The following is a 23,036-nucleotide window of genomic DNA, read 5'->3' on the forward strand; positions in this document are numbered from 1 at the left end:
CTAATCGCATTAAAATCACCTCCATAATCCAATAATTGGTGAGCTGTTTTCGAATCTCAATCATCTCCTTCCATAAAATCTTTTGATCCGACAACATATTGGGCGCATAAACATTGATCAATACACCTTCCCAACCTTTAGATAACCAATTCCTTCTACCACTATAAAACGATTAACACAATAATCCTTTTTATTTTATTGATGATTAATGCAGGTAATAATCCAGATGTGGTTCGTCATGTCTAGATCCATTTTTCTTGACTCAAATTGCTCAAACATTTAAAGATATTTCAAATGCTATTGACAAATTTGCACCATGGTCTGGTGCATGGGTTAGTGAATCGGGTGGAGCTTATAACAGTGGCGGCCAATTAGTGTGGTATAAATTTGCATTTGGCTTTTGGTAAGTGCTTTTCAAATATTTTGTTAGTTTATTATTTTTAAGGCCATGTTAAAATCTAATGATTAACTTATGACTCCAATAGGTACTTCGACCAATTGGGAATGACATCAGTTTATAACCACAAAGTTTATTGCAAACAAGCTTTGATCGGGGGCAATTACGCTCTTCTTAATACTGCTACATTCATTCCTAATCCAGATTAGTACGAGTATCTTTCATATATTTTCCACCGTATTTGTTGTTAATTTCATTTGTTTTAATTTCATTTGTTAAAATGTCTTTTGCAGTGCACTTTTGTGGCATAGAGTTATGGGGAGAAAAGTTCTTTCCGTCACGCATAAGGGTTCTCCATATTTGTGTGTATACTCTCATTGTGCCAAAAAGGAGATAATTTTTATTATTTTGGTTGACTCAATTAATTTAATTTAATTTTTTTATTAAATTTTTGTTTGGTTGCAGCGCGGGGTTTCTTTTGTTTTCATCAACTTATCGAAAAACACCTCTTTTGAAATCGATATCTTCCATGATCTAAATTTAAATGGTGAGAGTCCAAATTTTGAATTTAAAAGACGTAAATAATGAGAAGAGTATCATTTGACACCAAAAGATAGAAACATCTTAAGCAGTGTCGTATTGTTGAATGGAACACCACTGGAACTTCCAGACTCGTAGGAGATACCAGAGTTGAAGCCGAAGCTTGTGGATGGTATGATGCCCACTAGCATCGCTTCTCATTCAATCGCATTCATAACCATAAGACATTTAAATGCACCTGCATGTTCTTAGGATTCTATTTCTTTTAGGGGCAGATTTTATTCGTTTGGCCAATTTAGGATTTTTGGTTTTTGAGTTACAAAATTTATTGATTTTGTTCATTAGGTGAATTTAGGTTATCGTATTCATTTTTTCAATTTTTGATTTGTTCCTTCTTATTAAAATAAATTATTCTTTTTTTATTATTTTACTATTCATTTCTTTTTTAATTTAAGGTATAATTATGTTTAAGATATTAAGCAAAAGTTTGGAATAAAGGTTATGAGTATACATATTTAGAGCATTGTATAGTCATTAATACTGTATTACTACAAATTAATCAAAACAAGTCAGAAATTACGACAAAGCCTTCATTAATACAAATGCTACTTTCGCCTACATCGTCTAGCACTTGGAGACTTGTTTTTCCCTTGTCCATGCATTGCCCTTTTTACACTTTAAAAAAATAAAAAACAGTAAATGAAAACAAGCTTTATTCTTAAATAAATAAATAAAGATTGTTTTTGTTTGTACCAATATGAGATATGGCAAGATTACATAATTGAGATTTCTTTAGAACACCTTTCCGTTGTAGTTGCATCTCAAATAAAACAAACATGCATACATATACATACATACCTGTTGAAAGCCAATGCAACTTCTAGATAAAAATCAAATTTATCCTTTAAAATATATTTTTAGAAGATTCTAGAATATATATAAAATAAAGAAATGGGAGATACTCTAGAAGACTAGATATTATACATGAACATTCTAGTCATTAGATATTTGTGAAATTAATGGTAGGAATGTCAATATGTGTCAACAATCCAACGGTCATTAAGCTCTATAAATAGGGTAAGAGCTTTCATTCATGTGATGATAAAAAGAGACAAGTGTGTGTCATATTGTAATTATATTGTATATTAATAAAAGTGTTCGCTTCTCTTGTAATTATAAGTCTCGTTAAGCCTTAAGTTTTAAAAACTTAGTGAACTTGGGTTAACTTTTATATATGGTAAAACTGCACTTTGGCTCTTCTTAAAAATATAAAAATTTGATTTAATCCTTTAAAATTATAAAGATATAAACTATTAAAATTGTGAAATTACATTTTGCTACAAAATCTAACATTGCTAAAAAACCCTAAAAATCTTTAAAAAATAAAAATAAAACTCAATTAAATATCAGTTCGATTACCAAATATTCATAATTTCTTTTTAATTTAAGGTATAATTATGTTTAAGAACAATTTCACAGAAGATTTTAAGCAAAAGTTTGGAATAAAGGTTATGAGTATACATATTTACAGCATTGTATAGTCATTAATACTGTATTACTACAAATTAATCAAAACAAGTCAGAAATTACGACAAAGCCTTCATTAATACAACATGCTACTTTCGCCTACATCGTCTAGCACTTGGAGACTTGTTTTTCCCTTGTCCATGCATTGCCCTTTTTACACTTTTTTTAAAAAAATAATAATAAATAAACAGTAAATGAAAACAAGCTTTATTCTTAAATAAATAAATAAAGATTGTTTTTGTTTGTGCCAATATGAGATATGGCAAGATTACATAATTGAGATTTCTTTAGGAAGACCTTTCCGTTGTAGTTGCATCTCAAATAAAACAAACTTGCATACATATACATACATACCTGTTGAAAGCCAATGCAACTTCTAGATAAAATCAAATTTATCCTTTAAAATATATTTTTAGAAGATTCTAGAATATATATAAATTAAAGAAATGGGAGATACTCTAGAAGACTAGATATTATACATGAACATTCTAGTCATTAGATATTTGTGAAATTAATGGTAAGAATGTCGATATGTGTCAACAATCCAACGGTCATTAAGCTCTATAAATAGGGTAAGAGCTTTCATTCATGTGATGATAAAAAGAGACAAGTGTGTGTCATATTGTAATTATATTGTATATTAATAAAAGTGTTCTCTTCTCTTGTAATTATAAGTCTTGGTTAAGCAAGTTTTTAAAAACTTAGTGATCTTGGGTTAACTTTTTCATATGGTAAAACTGCACTTTGGCTCTTCTTAAAAATATAAAAATTTGATTTAATCCTTTAAAATTATAAAGATATAAACTATTAAAATGGTGAAATTACATTTTTGCTAAAAAATCTAACATTGCTAAAAAAACCCTAAAATTCTTTAAAAATAAAATTAAAAAGAAAACCCAATGAAATATCAGTTCGATTACCAAATAAAAATAAATGATTAACTTACTGTATCAAAAGAAAAAAAGGAAAGAGGAAGAGGAAACAAAAATGTGAATGGAAAAGAAATAGGTTGGGTGACAAGGATGGAAGAGAGGAGAAAAAACGTGGGGAATTGTTAAGGGATTTTTGGGAAAATAAAATAAAATAAAATAAAATAAAATAAAATATTTTATTATTTATATATATATTAAAAGGAAATAAAAACTTTTAGAAACTACCTACAACCCCATAACTCCCACTAAATTTGGTACCTTATTCTTATAAGATTTTCTCTAGAATTTAAAACAGAAAAAATAATTTCCAATTTACAGGCATCAGATTCAAACACAGAACCTTTGGGTAAGCAAAAATTTACCTCTGAACCAGTAAGTTGATCATTATTAACAGTTGAGCGGAAATAATATTTAAGCTAGAAGTCTAAATATAAGGAATAATGGCTTTAAAAAGCTGCCCCGGAGGGACGTTTTCTTGAGGGAGTTGCTAGATAGGGAGGTAAGTATGTTGAATACTTTGAAGAATTTGGTGGGTAGTGTTGAAATCGATGCGGAAGTGGAGGATTATATAATTTTGATGCACGATAGTGTTGGGAAATTTACAGTTAGGAAGTGTAACAGTCCGTTTTTGAGTCAGATCAGAACAGTGGTTTTGGGACCATAAAACTGAGTTAAAATATTTATTTTATTATTTTAATAAGTTTTGATGCATGATAGAATGATAGAATAAAAAATTCGTTAAGAAATTTTACCGTTTAAATGCTTAATTCGGTAAAAAGGACTAAATCACGTAAAGCATAAAAGTTGAGTTCTATAGTTTAAATGTATTAAATGGCTATGAAATTAAAATGTAAAAGTACTTAAAGGGTAATTAGACCATTCGTAAGGTGAGTGGACTTTCATGGACATGTTATATGTGTTTTAAAGGTTATATTATAAGGTTAATTTGATAAAATGATAATTAAATTAAAATATAATAAAATAAACAAAAGAAATAGGATGGCTATCATCTTTCTTCATTTTCTTTAGCCGAAATTATCAAGAAACCATAGCTAGGGTTCGGCCAAGCTTCCTTAGTTCATTAAGGTATGGTTTTTGCTCGATTTTTAATGATTTCTATGTTTTTGAGCTCGTTGCAGCTTAATCTAGCTAGCACGTACCTTCCATTTCAAAAATGTTATAGATTTTGGATGATTCCATTGTTGAATGCTTGAGAACTTAAGTGTTTAATGATAGATTATGAAAATTTAATGTTAGATTGTCATGTTTTATAAAGTGGTTTTTGATGAAAATGTAAATTAGGGATTAAATTGTGAAATGTGCCAATTTAGTGGTTGTAATGTGAAATAAATGCAAGAATTGGGCTGCTAGGGACCCCTAATGAATTCGACTAAGCATGGGTGTATTGAAATTTTGTGTAATTTGTGATTTTGTGAAATAGGGACTAAATTGAATAAATGTGAAAATTAAGGGGCTAAAGTGAAAATGCCCATTTATGTGTTTTTGGATGAAATTGAATGAATATGCTTTTAAATATGTTAAATTTGAATTGATTTAGATCAAGGAAGAGAGAAATCGGAGTTAGATCGGAGAAAGTCGAAAGTTATCGAGTAATCGATTCGATTCGCCAATTCCGAATATGAGGTAAGTTCGTAAGTAAATAAATGTTTTTGAAATTAAATATAAATGTTTTATACTTTGCCGAATTTGAATTTTATATTTTGCCGATTTGAATTGTTTATAGTTATATATTATTGAAATTGAATTGTATATGGATATATTGATTTGTATATGGTTGAATATTGTCGAAAATAATTTGTATATGGTTATATATTATTGAAATTGAATTGTATATGGATATATTGATTTGTATATGGTTGAATATTGCCGAAAATAATTTGTGTATGGTTATATATTATTGAAATTGAATTGTATATGGATATATTGATTTGTATATGGTTGAATATTGTCTAAAATAATTTGTACATGGTTATATATTATTGAAATTGAATTTTAAATAGATATATTGATTCGTATATGTTGAATATTGTCGAAAGTAATTTGTATTGGTGTATATGATGGAATTGTGTTTAGCACGCTTATTATGATATGGAACGTTTTGATGATTAAATGATGGCAAAGAATGAATATGTTTAATGAATGATTGGACGATTATTTGGGTATGGTTTTAGTTGGTAAAAAAAATGAATGATGAAAATGAATTGACTGATCTGAACCGTGTTTTGATGGGTAATGCCTCGTAACCCTAATCCAACGACGGATTCAGGTTAGGGGTATTCCAGGAAGTTGTCTCAATTGTTGTCCTTTGATGGAATGGGAGCTATTGATTTCTTATTTGGCAGGATTTGGAAGCTGAATGTACCACCAAAAGTTTGGAAGTTTTCTGTGGATGTTGGTTATTAAGCATCTTCCAATGAAGGATTTTCTGATTAGTCAGGGGTTAAATCTGGATCCATTAAGTAGTGGATGTCCATGGTGCGACAGGGAAAGCATAAATCACATATTCATTGTGTGTAATTTTGTTAATGGATTTTGGTTACGAATTTTCAATTGGTGGGGTGTCAATTGGAAACTGGTGGAGAATTTTGTGGAATTTTTTGCTATGTGCTGCGATGTGAATTAGTTTGGTGTTTAAAAAAGTTTATGGTCAATAGTGATTCCAGTGTCATGTTGGACTATGTGGTTAGTTCGAGACGATAAAGTGTTCGAAAGGGCATCGACGAATCTTGATACAATGCTGTTCCACTCTAAAATAAGAGCTTTGATGTGGGCTAGGGCATGAAGAATGCCAATTTTCGGAAGGGGATTGGTGGCCTTGGCTAGTGAAATATCGCCCCTCATTAAATATGAAAAACATGAATGTTTCCTATTGGGAGCCACCTCCAACTGAGTGGATGAAATTCAATGTGGCTGGTGTTGTTTTAGAGGAGGTTGCGGAGTGTGCTGGAGTTTCGAAAGAAGAAAAAGGGGTGGCCTGTGCTTTATTCTTGGGGCGAGTTGAAGCTAGGGGAACGGATTTGTCAGAAATAATGGCAATTAAAATAGCAGTGGATATGTATACTGAAGTGAGTAGGAAGGCGCATGTTCCATTAATAATCAAATCATGCTCGATTGCTGCTTCGGAATGGCTATCAAAAAGGTATTATAGACTGTGGCCACTACGAAAACTTCTTGGGGACATCAATTGTGGCACTAAGCAACTAGCTCATTTTCAGATTGCGGTTATTGATCGGAAAAGTAATGGTATGGTAGACGCGTTGGCAAATGCAAGTACATCGAGATCTTCTCTTTTTAGAGCATCGTGGTGAATTTTCTAAATTCATTATTGTATTTATTGTGAGGAGATGTTTGATTCAGATTGTTTGTTGAAACATTGTTGTAATTCTTTTGTTCTTGAAAGAGTTGGTGGTTCCAACGTCTTACTTGAATTATGTTACTCGATTGAGTGAAAAAAAAAAAAAAAAAACTTATGATGTCTCATTTAACTTGAATGGTGATTTTCACCTTTGATAAATTTAGAAATCTTTGATAAATTATATGTTTAAAAATCTATCAAACTAAATTCCAGGGAATAGACAATCTATTTAGAAATCTTTTACTTTATTTTAAAATTATATGTTTAAAAAATCAGCTAAAATCTTTATCTTTCAGGTTCGTTTTAGGATTTATAATTTGGGTTCGTAACTGTCCTTTTTAATCATGTTTTTTCTGGACTTCAAACTTGCATTATCTCCTTAAAAGTGTTATGTGTCTTACCACTGTACCCAACGATTATTGATAGCTAGCTGGAATGTCAACTCGTAATTGAAAATTATGAAAATTGATTTAAATTTAGAATCAATAAATTATGAAAATTATGACAATCAGTATGTTGTCCGATTCCCGATCCGGTGAAACCATGTCTTGAGACACAGTATTCGAATTTAATAGATTAAGCTTGAATTCGAATCCGACTCCATTTTTTACCCCGAGAAATTTCGAGACATGTTCAATGAAGTCGATTATTATCTGGAATGTATGTACATGAATATGAATGAAGGTTGATTTGGAATATAAGAAAATTATTTGTTAAACTTTGTGAATTTACATTGAGTTATCTAAGCTGTTCTTGCAATGTAGTTAGACGTCTTTCATTTGAATCCAGTGATTAAGTCGGGTGTGAGGTGTCCGATCGATACAATTCGATTAAAACTACAGTGGCCGATACTTTTATTTTTATCACCACTATTCATGAAACACATTTGTATTTGAATAGGATAAAGAAACATTTAACTCTTAAACACTACTCTTGATATCTAATCACTAATATTGATACTCAAATTAACAAGGGGTTCTTGAAGTCGCAACCTCGTTCATCAGTGAGTGGCGTCGTGATATGAATATGCACGTGGTCGCGACGTTGGCCTGAAACTTTTAAAAACATTTCCCTGCATGAACTGAATGTATTAAAAAAATTATTGCATATTCAGATAAAAGCAAAATTTATTCGAAGGAGTGTAATAAAACATAGCACCCTACTCTTGATGTCTAATCATTAATATATTATACCAACAATAGCTTAGGTTAAAGAAAGCTGCTGCGTTATATTTTAAAATATTCAGAATAATATTTACTTTTTTTATTTAATTAAAATGATATATATGAGAATTGTTTTAAAGAATAACTACGGAATTTTATAAAATAAAATAAAAATAATCAATTATCCTTTAACAATTATCCTAATTTAAATTCCATATTATCTAATAACTTTTTTATCAATAATTAATTAAAAAATGAAAAGATTAAGACTTCGAAATCTATCTCAATTCTAATTTATCTAATATTATTTTATTAAATAATTATTTTAAATTAAATATTAAAAATTAATAAGTCGGTTAAACTTAACCCTAAGTCTACATAAGGACTAGACAACAAAATATTTCAGATAGAAAATTTTACTTGTTTTTTGGAGCTGCTGTAAGCAAATTCTTCAATGTCAGATAATCAAGTTTTCATGGATCCATTAATGTTGATGGAAGAAAAAGACGAAGCTTGCCTTAGATCAATTCCTCCTGGTTATAGATTCAAACCGAGGGATGACGAGATTATAAATTTTTACTTGAGACCCAAAATCTTTGGTTTGCCTTTGCCACCCAACAGAATCAAAGAGGTTTGAACATGGGATTGCACCTCTTTATGAACCCATAAATACTAGTTCCCAGATGCTTGAAAATGGGATTGCGTTTGCACCTCTTTATGAACCCATTAATGTACAAATGCCACAGGGAACTAGTTCTTGGTTTCCAGAACAAGTTTATTCAACGCCATATTTCAACCAATATGGTGATTATACGTTTGAACATCCTACACTTGAAGGGTTCAATATGCCAGATTGTGGTGTTTCTGACCCAGCACATTTCCAGATTAACATGCAGCAGCACTTTTCAAGTGATTTTGATATTGATCAGTTCAATCAAGATCCTCACACTGGGTTGCCACCACCATTATAAGCTGTTTCCAGATTAGTTATGTTGTTTACTTGAGACTTCAATTACAGATTAGGAATGATAATGTTAATGTTGTAATTTCATGTAGAATTTTTTGTTCATGTGTATGTATTTATTGTTATTTATTTGTGTTTATAATTTTTTTTAGTATTCTTCATTTCAAGTTTATTTGCCTCATCTTTGGTTAATTTAGCTGCAAATGCATTGAAACTCCAACGGTAGCTATGGAGCAAAACATCCTGCATAAATAATTCATAAACCCAAGTCAAATATCAACGAATCCGAAGTGGATTAAAACGCGCATCTGAGCACAAGTCAAATCATTTGTTTAATTCATATAGCTATCCTCGTAAATTAATAGATTAGGAAATCTTAATTTTCATGGTACCCACCAACACTGAATTAATAAAAATTAAGCGAAGCCACACCTAAATCCGCTAAACTCGACTGAGCTGAATTGGTTAAATGATTATATGGTTAGTTTATTTGATAATGTCAGTTACTAAATTTCATAATCGAATCGGTTGATTTATTTTACCCATGTGGAGAATTATTAGAAATCGGTTGATGATTAATCTTGAAACACATCCAGAAATCAACTTTGATAGATTTTCTTGTTATCAACGGTGGGGATTGATCAGCTTTGATAAAATTATTAGAAATCAATTGAAGGTGAAGAATGATCACGCTGTACATTTTCTTGTAATCAACATTTATGGCAGAAAGATATATCATTGGTGAAGAATGAAAGGATCATAGAAATTGGTAAAAGCCGGCAATGGACAAACATTGTTCCATTGGCGAGCTTAACAATGCTTGAAAGCTTCAAAAATTAACGAATCCAATGGAGTTTATACCAATACCACACAAAAAGCTTATATAAAGTCCCCTTTCCATGGCATTATCTACTGCAAAATCAAGCTCCACAATAAACTCAACAATGGCTGCCCAAACCTCCCCTTTGGCATGGCTTTCGCTTATCAGCTTCACTCTTGCTATGCTTATTTGCTGCTGCCATGGTTCCTCTGATAACAGACAGGTTTACATTGTTTATATGGGGAACCTGCCAAAGGGTGAGGTTTCAATTTCAAGCCTTCACACTAGTATGCTTCAACAAGTTCTACCCAGGTACTTATTATTAATTTGCATGTTCTTTTGGGTTTTTTTTGGTCAAATTGTTGTTTTAGTCGTTCGATCATACTTGACTTTGGGATTTAGCCAAATTGCTTTTATTTTCGCCCGTATTTTTGTCTCTTTACTATTATAATGCCATTAGTTAATTTGAATATGTAACATCACTAGTTATTCCGCTTAAAACACAAGTGGATTTGTTTTTTAATAACCTATATTCCAACTCATCATTAGAGCTGTCCATAAGTCTTGATGTTCATCCAGCCTAACTTGAGTCAGGCATAGACAAAACATTTTGTCTGAGCCGGTCTGGCCCAACCCATTTTTAATTAAATCAAAATAATTTTTTAAAATAATTTTTATATAAATTTAATTGTAAAATTATATATTTATCAATTTATTATTTTTAAACAGTAATATAGGTTTTTTTACTGGACCAAACTTGAGCCCAAGCATGAATTGTTTTTCAAAATCAATCCTCGGCTTGGCCTGGTCTATAGACACCTTTACTCATCATGCTGACATATATTGTTATGACTGAAGCAGTGTTTTAGGGATAAATCCGCGCAATAATTTTATTCGGAATAGTTAATGGTATTACTTATCTGAACTAATTAATAATATCCGAAAAGTAGGATAAATTAAGCCGGTCCAAGAACTATAATTTTAATTTAAGCATAATAGAGGGATCAAAACCACAATTAGATCATTTTTTACGGAGCGTTTCTAACTCTATATATGAATGGATGCAGCAATATTGTTGGATCAGATGTTTTGCTCTACAGCTACCACAGGAGTTTCAATGGCTTTGCTGCCAAATTGACCAAAGATGAAGCTGAAAAACTGAAAGGTTTTTCAAGATAATTCTTTTAACTAAATTATTATCTTTAAAACTCCAATATCTCATACATTATGTTAGTAACTTTGGGTTTAATTTCTTTTTTTAGAAAAAGATGGGGTGGTATCAGTTTTCCTTAGCCAAAAGAGGCAGCTTCACACATCAAGGTCATGGGACTTTATGGGATTCAACAGAAAAGTCAGAAGATCTGTCTTCGAAAGTGACATCATCGTCGGAATGCTTGACACCGGGATTTGGCCGGAATCTCAAAGCTTTAACGACACCGAAATCGGTGCAATTCCAGCAAAATGGAAAGGCACCTGCCAAACCTCAGCCAATTTCACTTGCAACAGGTAAAAGTCAAAAATCAATCATTGAAAATTTAGATTGAAATCCGATAGTTCAACTGGTTAAATCACATATCAATTGATTCAGCGGTTCAACTATGTAGATTTAACCATGTTGATGGGAGGTACGAGATATCTCCGAAATATTGTCTATCTGGAGTCAACGAACTCCAAAATTGGTCAATGTTGTTTCCAATCGCAGTTTCATCTTTGAACTTTGTAAAGAGCTATGGTTGAAAGAGTGGATTCATTGGGATAAACCGTGATGCTTGACCACCTATTAAGGAAATGTGAGCATTTATACTTGATAAGGTTCGAATCCGTGCCTTATAGCATATAGGGCACTTATAGACAACTATACTACCACTTGGATATAGGATCTGTCCTGCCGAGACGCTCCCACTTTATAGAATTAGTTGCCTTTTTAAGCAACCCTAAGCATTGGGCTCTTGTTAGAGTTAAAAGATAAAACACCTCATTGAATACAATATCGACCCCTTAAGGGACTATCGACTCTTGGTGGACCACACTTTAAACAAATTTTCAAAAGAAATTTGCCTTCCATCAGCGAATCATATCATTCTCGAAATAGAAAATGAATTTTAGGGTATTTTTATTAAGTTTGAGGATACAAGTGCAATTGTACCTTAAGATAGAACCCTAATGGTTTTTTATTATGTACTTTTTGAGCATATAAACCATAATTTAGTTGATTTTATAATACAAATTATAACATATTTTTACTTAATTTAATTAATTTAAAATTTTGCCCATCCCCAATTATAAATAATTAATTTATGATAGAATAATGGGATTTGTTCCTTTATTCTTGTTTTTTAATGACCATAGTTTTATTTGATTTTTGTTGATTTCTTAATGTAATTTGATCTCGATCGATTTGGTGTCGGATCCGATGTTTTATTCTTTTAAAAGGAACACATAAATTAAACTCAGAAATATTAAGCCTTAATGATGCTATGATTCTCTTTCAGGAAAATAATCGGAGCTAAGTATTATAAAGCGGATGGAGATTTTGATCCATCTGAATATAAATCTCCAAGAGATTCGGAAGGTCATGGGAGTCATACTTCATCAACAGCTGCAGGTGGCTTAGTTAGCAAGGCAAGCTTATACGGGCTAGCCAAAGGGACGGCTCGCGGTGGGGTGCCAGCGGCCCGCATTGCGGTTTACAAGATTTGTTGGTCCATTGGTTGTGATGACGTAGACATTCTTGCAGCGTTTGATGATGCGATAGCCGATGGCGTCGACATAATCTCCCTTTCTGTGGGGAGTTTCTTCTCATCGGAGTATTTTGATGATACGATTGCTATCGGAGCTTTCCATTCGATGAAAAATGGTATCTTGACATCGAATTCTGCCGGTAACAGTGGTCCTAGTTTGTCAACAATTACAAACTTTTCGCCTTGGTCTTTATCAGTGGCTGCTAGTACCATTGATAGAAAGTTTGTCACTAGGGTCAAGCTCGGGAATGGTGAGATCTATGAGGTAAGAAGGTTCATTTATGTTAATTATTCCGACATTTCATTTTCCTTTAAAAATTTCATGTTTATAACTTGTTTAAACTATGCATCTAAATTAGTTATTAATGACTTTCTATCTGTCCAAGCTCGACTGATAAAAATATGATATCAAGTGAAACCCGAAATAAGAAAACAATATTAGGGCTTAGCTCGCCCAACCCATATTTTGTTTCAATGAAAAATTAATATCAAAATAAATTTATCAAATAAAATGAGAATAATTAAAATAATAAACACATTATACTCTCGAGAAAAGAACTATGGTCTGAGCCTAAGAGACAATGTTATTGAGAATGGTAACTGCAAACGCTAAAAGATATGAAATAAGTGTAAATGATTACTAATTATTATATAAAATTAAATTAAATAGGGTTTGGGCTTCAAATTTAATAAACTTTATTTTTTTTCTAATATTATTATCGAAATCATCTCAAATATTGGACCAACCTATGGGTTTGGGTGGGCGTATAGTCTAACCTTTATAGATTTAAGAGAAGGGATTGTATGAAATTGTGATTCTACGTCATTTTTATCTCTTTCCAATCGGAGAATGACAAATCAAATTTTTTCTCCTGAAAAATAAATCTGATTTGTTATTCTTCCATTAGAAAGGGATAAGGATAACATGAAATCACAGTTTCATACAATCATTTTTCTAAATTTAAACATATACCACCTGAAATCGCTCTAGTCAGAATAACATATTGAGGACTAATTTATATACATTAATAATTTTGTAGGGAACCTCCATAAACACATTCGATCTAAAAGGAAAAATGTACCCATTCATAGCTGGTGCAGCTGCTCCAAACACCTCACAAGGTTATACATCCGACGATTCAAGGTATATATATCTTTGTATTTAATGGTGGTTTATTCAACTATAATCTCAAAATTTATCTTATAAAATTCAACTCTTAATCTTAATGTCATGGAAATGCCAGGTTTTGCGGTCCAGGAACATTGGACGAAACATTAGTGAAAGGCAAAATCGTTTTCTGCGACTATACAACCTACATCGAAGGTCCGGTCGAAGCTGGTGCGGTTGGGGTAGTGGTTCAAAGTGGAAGATACAAAGATTATGCGTTCACTTACGGTTTACCACTTTCGAATTTGAACTTGAATGATGGAAGGAATGTTCTCAACTACGTGAACTTGACAGAGTATTGATTCTAACGTCATTACCGAACATTATATTTGTTTTGTGAAACTCAATTTATTGCATTATTTATTGTTTTTATGGTTGCCATGTTTGAAATAGGAACCCAACAGCAACCATATTCAAGACTACTGTTGAAGATGATCAATTCGCTCCGTTTGTTGTTACGTTTTCATCAAGAGGGCCTAACCCTGCTACACCTGACATCCTCAAGGTAAATTAAACGTTTGGTTGGATCAAGTTATTTAGATTTTTCAAACCGTCCATGATAGTTCCGCTTGATTCAATTCTCATTTCTTTTTTATATTAATTTTAAGTTTTGGATTTCATTCTGGCAAAATGGGCCAAAATATGGGACACTGTTGGACATTATTACTAGACCTATTAATCGGCCGGTTTAGGTTGGTTCTAGATTAGATGAATTTGAATTTTAAAAATTTTAATTTATTTCAGGTTTTAATTATTTGTTGTTCGGAGTCATTTAAGGTTAATTGTTCAAGTAATTTTAGGTTCAAATCATCCTATGTTTGGTTTATTTTGGGTTTAGGCAAGGACGAAGCCAAGGGTAGGTAATGGCCTTGATGTCCCTCTTGGTTAAACGGTGCAATTGCACTTCTAATCCCTTATAATATTTAAAATTTCAATTTACACCTTTCTGGCTTTGGCTCAATGGGAAATTTCGCTCTTGGCCATTTAAAAATTAATTATTTACAATTTTAATACAAACTTTTTAGCTTTCACCCTCCAAAAATTTTTAATTTTATTTCAGCCCCTAACATAAAATTCCTGGTGTCATCCTTGGGTGCAAGTCATTTTTGGGTTAGGTAGTTGTTGGGTTTGGTTTGGACGGGTTGGAGTTGTTGACATTTTATGGTCAAATTCTCTTCTTAGTACTCATCTAGTTTATTTGATGCAGCCTGATCTTACAGCACCTGGGGTCGACATTTTAGCAGCATGGTCTGAAGCTGTCCCATTGACAGAAACCGAAGACGATACAAGAGTTGTTTCCTACAACATTATTTCAGGCACATCCATGTCATGTCCCCATGCGACCGCTGCAGCTGCTTATGTTAAATCATTTTGTCCAACATGGTCCCCTGCCTCCATTAAATCTGCTTTAATGACAACAGCTTTTCCGATGAGTTCCGAGAACAACCTCGAAGCCGAATTCGCATACGGTGCAGGTCATATAAACCCTGCACAAGCAGCCCAACCAGGATTGGTATACGATGCAGGCGAGATCGATTATGTTAAATTTTTGTGTGGACAAGGATATACCCCTAAACAACTCAAGCTCATAACCGAAAGCAACTTCACTTGTTCAGAAGAAACAAAAGGAACGGTGTGGGATCTAAACTATCCTTCTTTCACATTATCCACAAGTCCCGGAAATTCAATCACTCGAGTCTTTCATCGGACGGTGACGAACGTTGGGTCGCCAGTGTCAACTTACAAGGCGGTCGTTAATGCTCCACCGGGTCTCATAATTCAGGTTCAACCAAGTGTACTTTCTTTCAAATCTCTTGGCCAAAAGCTAACATTTGTTGTGACAGTGGGAGCTGAAATTGGAAATTCAATGATATCTGGTTCATTGATTTGGGATGATGGAGTGCATCAAGTGAGGAGCCCTATTGTTGCTTATGCTTCCTTAGTGGAATGAATTAAATTCCAAAAGAAAAAAAAATGAAGTTTAATAATGTTTTGTTTTTAATTTGTTGTCTTTGATGTTTTAGTTTTCTATCTTACATGATAATAAGTTGTATCCATGTGAGACCTGTAATAAAACGAATCTGAGCTTTGATGTTGATTCTCAAAAGCTTAATTTGGATCCAAAATTTGATACTGCAGATATTTTAAATATGATTATATGAGAAATATTATGTAAATTGTTGTGATAAAATAAATTTTAAGTATGTTTGGTAAGGAAGAAAATTGATCATAGGAAAGAAAATTACAGAGTTAATTATTTTTAATGGTGAATGTACTTAGTAAATCCTCTAGTACAAGAATAGGATCAAATTAATCTATTTATTATTATTATATCAATTTAATCCTTCTACTAATAAAAGAATAAAATAAATCATAATTTCAACAGACTTACTATTTACTATTTAAAATGTCATTTATCATTAACAAGGTTAATATTTTTAAAGTTTTTTTATTGTTCTGGAAATGAAATCTTTCATTTGAATTTGAAGTGCAAATGAAAAAAAAACTGATTTCTTGTCATTTTTAACATTAAATGTTAACTCCGTTACAATTAATTCTTATTTAATTCTTTTTAATAGTATGTGGATGATGCATTTAATAGCATATGGATTGATTTGATGCAATCCTTGTAACAGAGGGACTTGATAGGTACTTTCACCGTTATACATTTTCAAATTTTCCATTATTCCTACCAACCACACTAATGAAAAGAAAAGCTATATTTTCCTTCTTTCTATTTTTCTACTCTTTCAATTTTCTTTCTTCTATACCTAGAAAGCTGCCTAAATGTTTTTTTAGAGCCTAAATGTTATTTTATCACTCGATTAAAATAATAAAAACAGGGACTAAATGTTTCCTAGTCTTGAGAAAGGTATGGTATTTTGTAGAAATATTTGATTAGCTAAGTATGTATAGGGTGTAATGCTAAATCATATTGTACTTTTAGAGAGAGAACTCAAATTCAAATTTTGAAAATGATAATTTGGGAGAGGTAGTCATCAATCTCGAAAGAATTAGCCACGGATCGTAAAACGGATTTGAAGGTTTAAATTGTTAATAGTTTTCTTGTTGTGTAAATAAATATTGGATTGATAAGTTTTTTTCCCCTAGTTGATTAGGGATGGCAATGGAGTAGGATGAGGGCGGATGTCACCAAATTCACCATATCCATTCACAATTGGCACACTCTGCTTTACCACCCCCTACTTTGATATAACTGTATAATCTTGAAAATCACTATCACCCCATGGATGTTAGATACATCCATTCCCCCACCGTGCCTCGCCTCACCTTGCCCCATTTTAATTTAATTTTTACTAATTATATATAATATTTTCAATTTTTTGAAGTTAAGTAAATATCTAAACATAATTCTTTAAAAAAATATTTAAACATAAAAACTTATGGGGTTTCCGATAAGAATTCTTACAATTTTACCTTGTAATAGCTATGTATATTCAATGGTAAAATAGCAGTTTCATATCGTGAGATGAGATGGAGTGAGACAAATAATTACCATAATCGCTTCATATCGATTGTTCAAAGAAAAAAATCCACTCCAATCGATATGTATCGGTTAAAAATCCATTGGACAGTTGATAATGTACCCAATTGACATATTTATTGTCCTTAATTTTGATAAATTCTTAAATGAGATGCTACTAGTTTTAGATTAAATATTTGATTTTTGATCAGATGCAAAAACAAACTCGGAATGTCAAAAAGAGTAAGAAATTGGGCTGTTATAAAAGTTTTGGGCTGAATAACAAGTTGATGGACAAAGGTCTACTTTGAGAACTTTTATTTTTGGATTTATTTGTAAAAATAATACTTTTAATTTTTTATTAGGATAATATTTTAATTTTTTAGTATTTTATCTTTTTATATTTTTAGATAACTCTTTAATACATATTTTATTTTTAAAAAATACATAGTATATATATACATATCCATTAAATATATTTATTTTCACAAGTAATTGAATTTCCCATCTAGCTTTAGGCTAATAAACAATCTGGTAGAGAGCCCTGAAATCCGAACCCATACTTAAAAATCTTCATACTAATATTTGTTATTTCTTTGGTTAAGAAGATAGACGCTGTCGTCTTATAAAGTCTTATTGGCATCAAGTCAAGAAAAGCTTGTTGATTTGGTGATGATAGGCGTATAGTTGGAGGTACCGCATCAATTGTTTGTCGTATTTGGTCTACCAAAGAACACATTGGTGTGTTCAATTAAGTAGTTGGTTAGAATTTGTTAAGGGAAATAACAATCGGATTTAAATGACCCGCGCGATTGAGGTCATTGGTTCGAGTTAGGCCTTTCTAGTTCACAAGGCTACCAGAGAGCTAAATCATAGACGTGTATTTCATGGTTGTTTGTTGGTAAGAATTAATTGTTGGCCGTTTCCGTAATTAATTTACGCATAGAAGAGTTAGTGGTATTAGACATCCTCGATCACTATAACTGACTTATTGGTTGGAGGAAAAGACTTGTTATTAAAGTTTGGTTCGAAATCGGAATAAAATCAAGCCTGAAGCTGGAACTTCATCACATCAATTTATTTAATTGAATTTCATTTCTGCTTATTTTTATTATTATTTAGATTTCAATTATCTCTATTCTTTTATTTTTATCATATTTTAAACCCCTTTTTATTTTGTACAGACTGTCACATGTGGGCAGGACAATTGCCTAGACGTGCAACCTGATTCAACCGAACAATAATTTTAAATATTTCAATTTCTATGAGATCAACCTTAGTCTCTATATTAATGTTATTTACTGTTTAGATATAAAAATACTTTTTTTTTGGTGTATTCGATACCCATCAACTGTTCAGGTTTAACGACCCTAACATATTTTCATACATTGTTTCTCTCCGGCACCAATTAATTATTTTAAGGTCAAAAAATTTCTGAATCCAAAACATCAGCCAAGCTGAATTCCCAAAGCAAAGAACAAAATTGGACTTTTTGCCGAAGGAAGCTATCAGCCAGCTAGTAATTGAATATCATTATTTGGAATATTCCCTTTCTCAATTTTCCCAAGAACCAAACGGAGAGCATAACAAATTTCTCAAGTTTCTGAACATCATATAAAAAATGGACAAAGATCTCTGCAATTATAGTAAATGAACTATTTAATAAATTTTTCATTGAAGAATGAAGATCATAGTAATTAGTAAAAGCCGGCAATGGATAATCTTGTTCCATTTGCGAGCTTAACAATGCTTAAATGCTTCAAAAATTAACGAATCCAATGGAGTTTATACCAACACCACACTCAAAAAACTTATATAAAGTCCCCTTTCTATGGCATTATCTACTGCAAAATCAAGCTCCAAAAACTCAACAATGGCAGCCCAAACCTCCCCTTTGGCAAGGCTTTCGCTTATTATTTTCACACTTTCCATGTTTATGTGGTGCAGCTATGGTTCCTCTGATAAAAGACAAGTTTACATTGTTTACATGGGGAACCTGCCAAAGGGCAAGGTTTCAACTACAAGCCTTCACACCAGTATGCTTCATGAAGTTCTTCCCAGGTTCATCTTCTTATTAATTGCATGCTCTTTTGGATTTTTTAGGTCTAATTATGGTTTTGTTCTTCAATCATACTTGAATTTGGGATTTAGTCCAAGTACCTTTATTTGGCGTAATTTAATCTCTATACTTTTACCTTTATAATATCGTTAGTTAGTTCAAACAGAAAGCTATTCATTAATTAATCTGGTTTAAATGCTGATGTGAATTTGTTTTTTTTAAAAGCATGCCTTCCAACTCATAAATTACTTTTGGGAAAAGATGAATTATAAATTTTAAGGGAGTCAAAAGTGCAATTTTACAATTATATTAACTTATAATTCCATAAAATTTAAAGAGTTAAAAAGCTTGAGAGAGGGGCAAGGCCACTTTCTGCCCACTTCTCTATGCCCCTGGCAGCAGTGTTTTAAATATAAATTCACTTAAGAATTTTAATCACAACTACTATTAATAATGTTAACTAATTAATAATATTATAAAAGTAGAAAAATTAAACTATGCCTTAAGTACAAGAATTAAAACTCTAATTATAGCATAGTAGAGGGATAAAAACCGTAGTTTAATAATTTTTTATCGAGATTTTCTAACTCTGCTTATGAAAGAATGCAGCAGTACAGTTGGATCAGAAGTTTTGCTCTACAGCTACCACAGGAGCTTCAATGGATTTGCTGCCAAATTGACCAAAGATGAAGCAGCTAAACTGAGAGGTTTCTCGAGAAAATTCCTTGGCCAAAATTATAATTTTAAAACTCCATTGTCTCCTCCATTATGTTAGTAACTTTGGGTTTAATTTCTTTTTACAGAAAAAGATGGGGTGGTATCAGTTTTCCGTAGCCAAAAGAAGCAGCTTCACACAACAAGGTCATGGGACTTTATGGGATTCAACAAAAAGGTGAAAAGATCAATTATCGAAAGCGACATTATCGTCGGAATGCTTGATACTGGGATTTGGCCAGAATCTCAAAGCTTTAACGACACCGGACTCGGTCCGATTCCGATAAAATGGAAAGGCACCTGCCAAAGCTCAGCCAATTTCACTTGCAATAGGTAAAGTCAAAACCAATTATTAAAAATTCAGATTCAATCTGTAGGCCCAACTGGTTGAATAATTGCAATTCTCTTTCAGGAAAATAATTGGAGCTAAGTATTATCGAGCTAATGGAGATATCAGTCCATACGATTACAAATCCCCGAGAGATTCCGAAGGTCACGGGACACATACTTCATCAACAGCTGCTGGTGGCTTAGTTAGCAAGGCAAGCTTATACGGGATAGCCAAAGGGACAGCTCGTGGTGGGGTGCCATCAGCTCGCATAGCAGTTTACAAGATTTGTTGGTCCGATGGTTGTTATGATGAAGACATTCTCACAGCGTTTGACGATGCGATAGCCGATGGCGTTGACATAATCTCCCTTTCTGTTGGGAGTTTCTTCTCATCGGAGTATTTTGATGATACGATTGCTATCGGAGCTTTCCATTCGATGAAAAATGGTGTCTTGACATCGAATTCTGCCGGTAATAGTGGTCCTATTCTGTCATCAATTACAAACTTTTCGCCTTGGTCTTTATCAGTAGCTGCTAGTACCATTGATAGAAAGTTTATCACTAAGGTCAAGCTCGGAAATGGCAAGATCTATGAGGTAAGAAGGTTCCTTAAAATTTTCTTGTTTAGCGCATATTTAGATGTGCTAATGATTGGACCTATGGTTATGTGTTATTTTTCTAGGGAACCTCCATAAACACATTTGATCTAAAGGGAAAAATGTACCCGTTTATCGCCGGTGCAGCTGCTCCGAACACATCTCAAGGTTATACATCCGAGGATTCAAGGTATATCTTTGTATTTCATGGTGATTTATTCAACAATAATCTCAAAATTTATTCTATAAAATTCAACTCTGACTCATAATCCTAATGCCATGTAAATGCCAGGTTTTGCGGTCCAGGAACATTGAACGAAACCTTAGTGAAAGGCAAAATTGTTTTCTGCGACTATGATAGCGACGGTACAGGTCCGGCCCAAGCCGGTGCCATCGGTGCAGTGTTTCAAAGTGGCGGATACAAAGATTATGTTTTTCCTTATAGTTTACCTCTTTCGAACTTAAACTTGGATGATGGAAGGAATGTTTTAAATTACGTGAACACAACAGAGTATAGATACTAACTTCATTACTGAACATAATTATGTTTCATTCAATTTGATTTAGTGCTTTAATCATTGGTTTATGGTTGCTGTGTTTGAAATAGAAACCCCACCGCAACAATATTCAAGACTAATGTTGAAGATGATCAATTCGCTCCGTTCGTTGTATCGTTTTCATCACGAGGTCCTAACCCTGCTACACCAGACATCCTTAAGGTAAATTAAATGAATTCTGGTGAATTCGTTTAGTTGGTCCGGTATTTTAGATTTTTTTTGTTTTAGGACTTAAAGACATTATTGGATGCAGCCTGATGTTACAGCACCTGGGGTTGACATTTTAGCAGCATGGTCTGAAGTTGTCCCATTGACAGAAACCAAAGATGATACAAGAATTGTTCCTTACAACATCATTTCAGGCACATCCATGTCATGTCCCCATGCAACTGGTGCAGCCGCTTATGTTAAATCATTTCATCCAACATGGTCCCCTGCTGCCATTAAATCTGCCCTAATGACAACAGCTTTTCCAATGAGTTCCAAGAACAACCTCGAAGCCGAATTCGCATACGGTGCAGGTCATATAAACCCTGCACAAGCAGCCCAACCAGGATTGGTATACGATGCCGGCGAGATTGATTATGTTAAATTTTTGTGTGGACAAGGATATACCCCTAAACAACTCAAGCTCATAACCGAAAGCAACTTCACTTGTTCCGAAGAAACAAACGGAGCGGTGTGGGATCTAAATTATCCTTCTTTCACATTATCTTCAACTCCCGGAAATTCAATCACTCGAGTCTTTCACCGGACAGTGACGAACGTTGGGTCGCCAGTGTCAACTTACAAGGCGGTCGTTAATGCTCCACCGGGTCTCATAATTCAGGTTCAACCAAGTGTACTTTCTTTCAAATCTATTGGCCAAAAGCTAACGTTTATTGTGACAGTGGGAGCTGAAATTGGAAATTCTATGATCTCTGGTTCATTGATTTGGGATGATGGAGTGAATCAAGTGAGGAGCCCCATTGTTGCGTATGCTTCCTTAGTGGAATGAAATCATCATTTGAAGGGAATAAAAAAAAAGAAGTTTTAATGATGTTTTTTTATTTTATTTGTTGTCTTTGATGTTTTTGTCTTCTATCTTACATGATGATAAATTGTATTCATGTGAGACCTGTAATAAAATGAAGCTACGCTTTGATGTTGATTCTCTAAAACCTGAAGTTGGATCCAACATTGATATTTTAGATATGATTATATGAGAAGTATTATGTGTATTCCTAAGGACCGTATGTAGCGTTCCAAAATTTCCAATTAACACATTTGGTATTGTTCTAATTAAGATCACATACGATGAAATTTCGAGAAAAAATAGAAAATGAGTCATACAATTTTTGTATGAAAGTAAAATTGGTATTGGATTTGGAAAGCAAACACTATCACTTATCTATATTTTATTTAAACGATTGACTGAGTTGATGTCACCGATTGACTAGGTCTCAACTCTATTGAGTAATTATAAAAACCAGTCCTTTTATTAAATAACAGATATAATGATTTTGTAGTTTAAATTATGTAAAATCTAAAAATATAAACTTTATGATATTTGAACTCAAAACATTGTAGCTTAACTTAACCATTCCAATTATACCTCCATTTATTTTCAATTCAAAATTTTTTAATAAATTTATCTATTACATAATCTTGCAATGTTTTAATTGTTTA

General features: G+C 32.6%; 2 protein-coding genes across 2 annotated transcripts; both read left to right on the plus strand.

The window, feature by feature from the left end:
- Positions 1–9,933: 9,933 nt before the first annotated feature.
- LOC105775701 (cucumisin) lies at positions 9,934–15,735 on the plus strand. The gene is made up of 8 exons (XM_012598178.2): positions 9,934–10,031; positions 10,787–10,884; positions 10,982–11,225; positions 12,212–12,725; positions 13,501–13,604; positions 13,705–13,923; positions 14,022–14,133; positions 14,836–15,735. Exons 1-8 carry the CDS (start codon positions 9,958–9,960, stop codon positions 15,577–15,579), a joined length of 2,109 nt encoding a protein of 702 aa, XP_012453632.2. The 5' UTR covers positions 9,934–9,957; the 3' UTR covers positions 15,580–15,735.
- Positions 15,736–19,090: 3,355 nt separating this feature from the next.
- LOC105775703 (cucumisin) lies at positions 19,091–22,365 on the plus strand. The gene is made up of 8 exons (XM_012598179.2): positions 19,091–19,173; positions 19,781–19,878; positions 19,975–20,218; positions 20,298–20,811; positions 20,898–21,001; positions 21,104–21,322; positions 21,419–21,530; positions 21,622–22,365. The coding sequence occupies exons 1-8, from the start codon at positions 19,100–19,102 to the stop codon at positions 22,363–22,365; spliced, it is 2,109 nt and encodes a 702-aa protein (XP_012453633.2). The 5' UTR covers positions 19,091–19,099.
- Positions 22,366–23,036: the final 671 nt, after the last annotated feature.

This window comes from Gossypium raimondii, chromosome 10, assembly GCF_025698545.1.
Source record: "Gossypium raimondii isolate GPD5lz chromosome 10, ASM2569854v1, whole genome shotgun sequence".
In the NCBI taxonomy this organism is placed as follows: Eukaryota; Viridiplantae; Streptophyta; class Magnoliopsida; order Malvales; family Malvaceae; genus Gossypium; species Gossypium raimondii.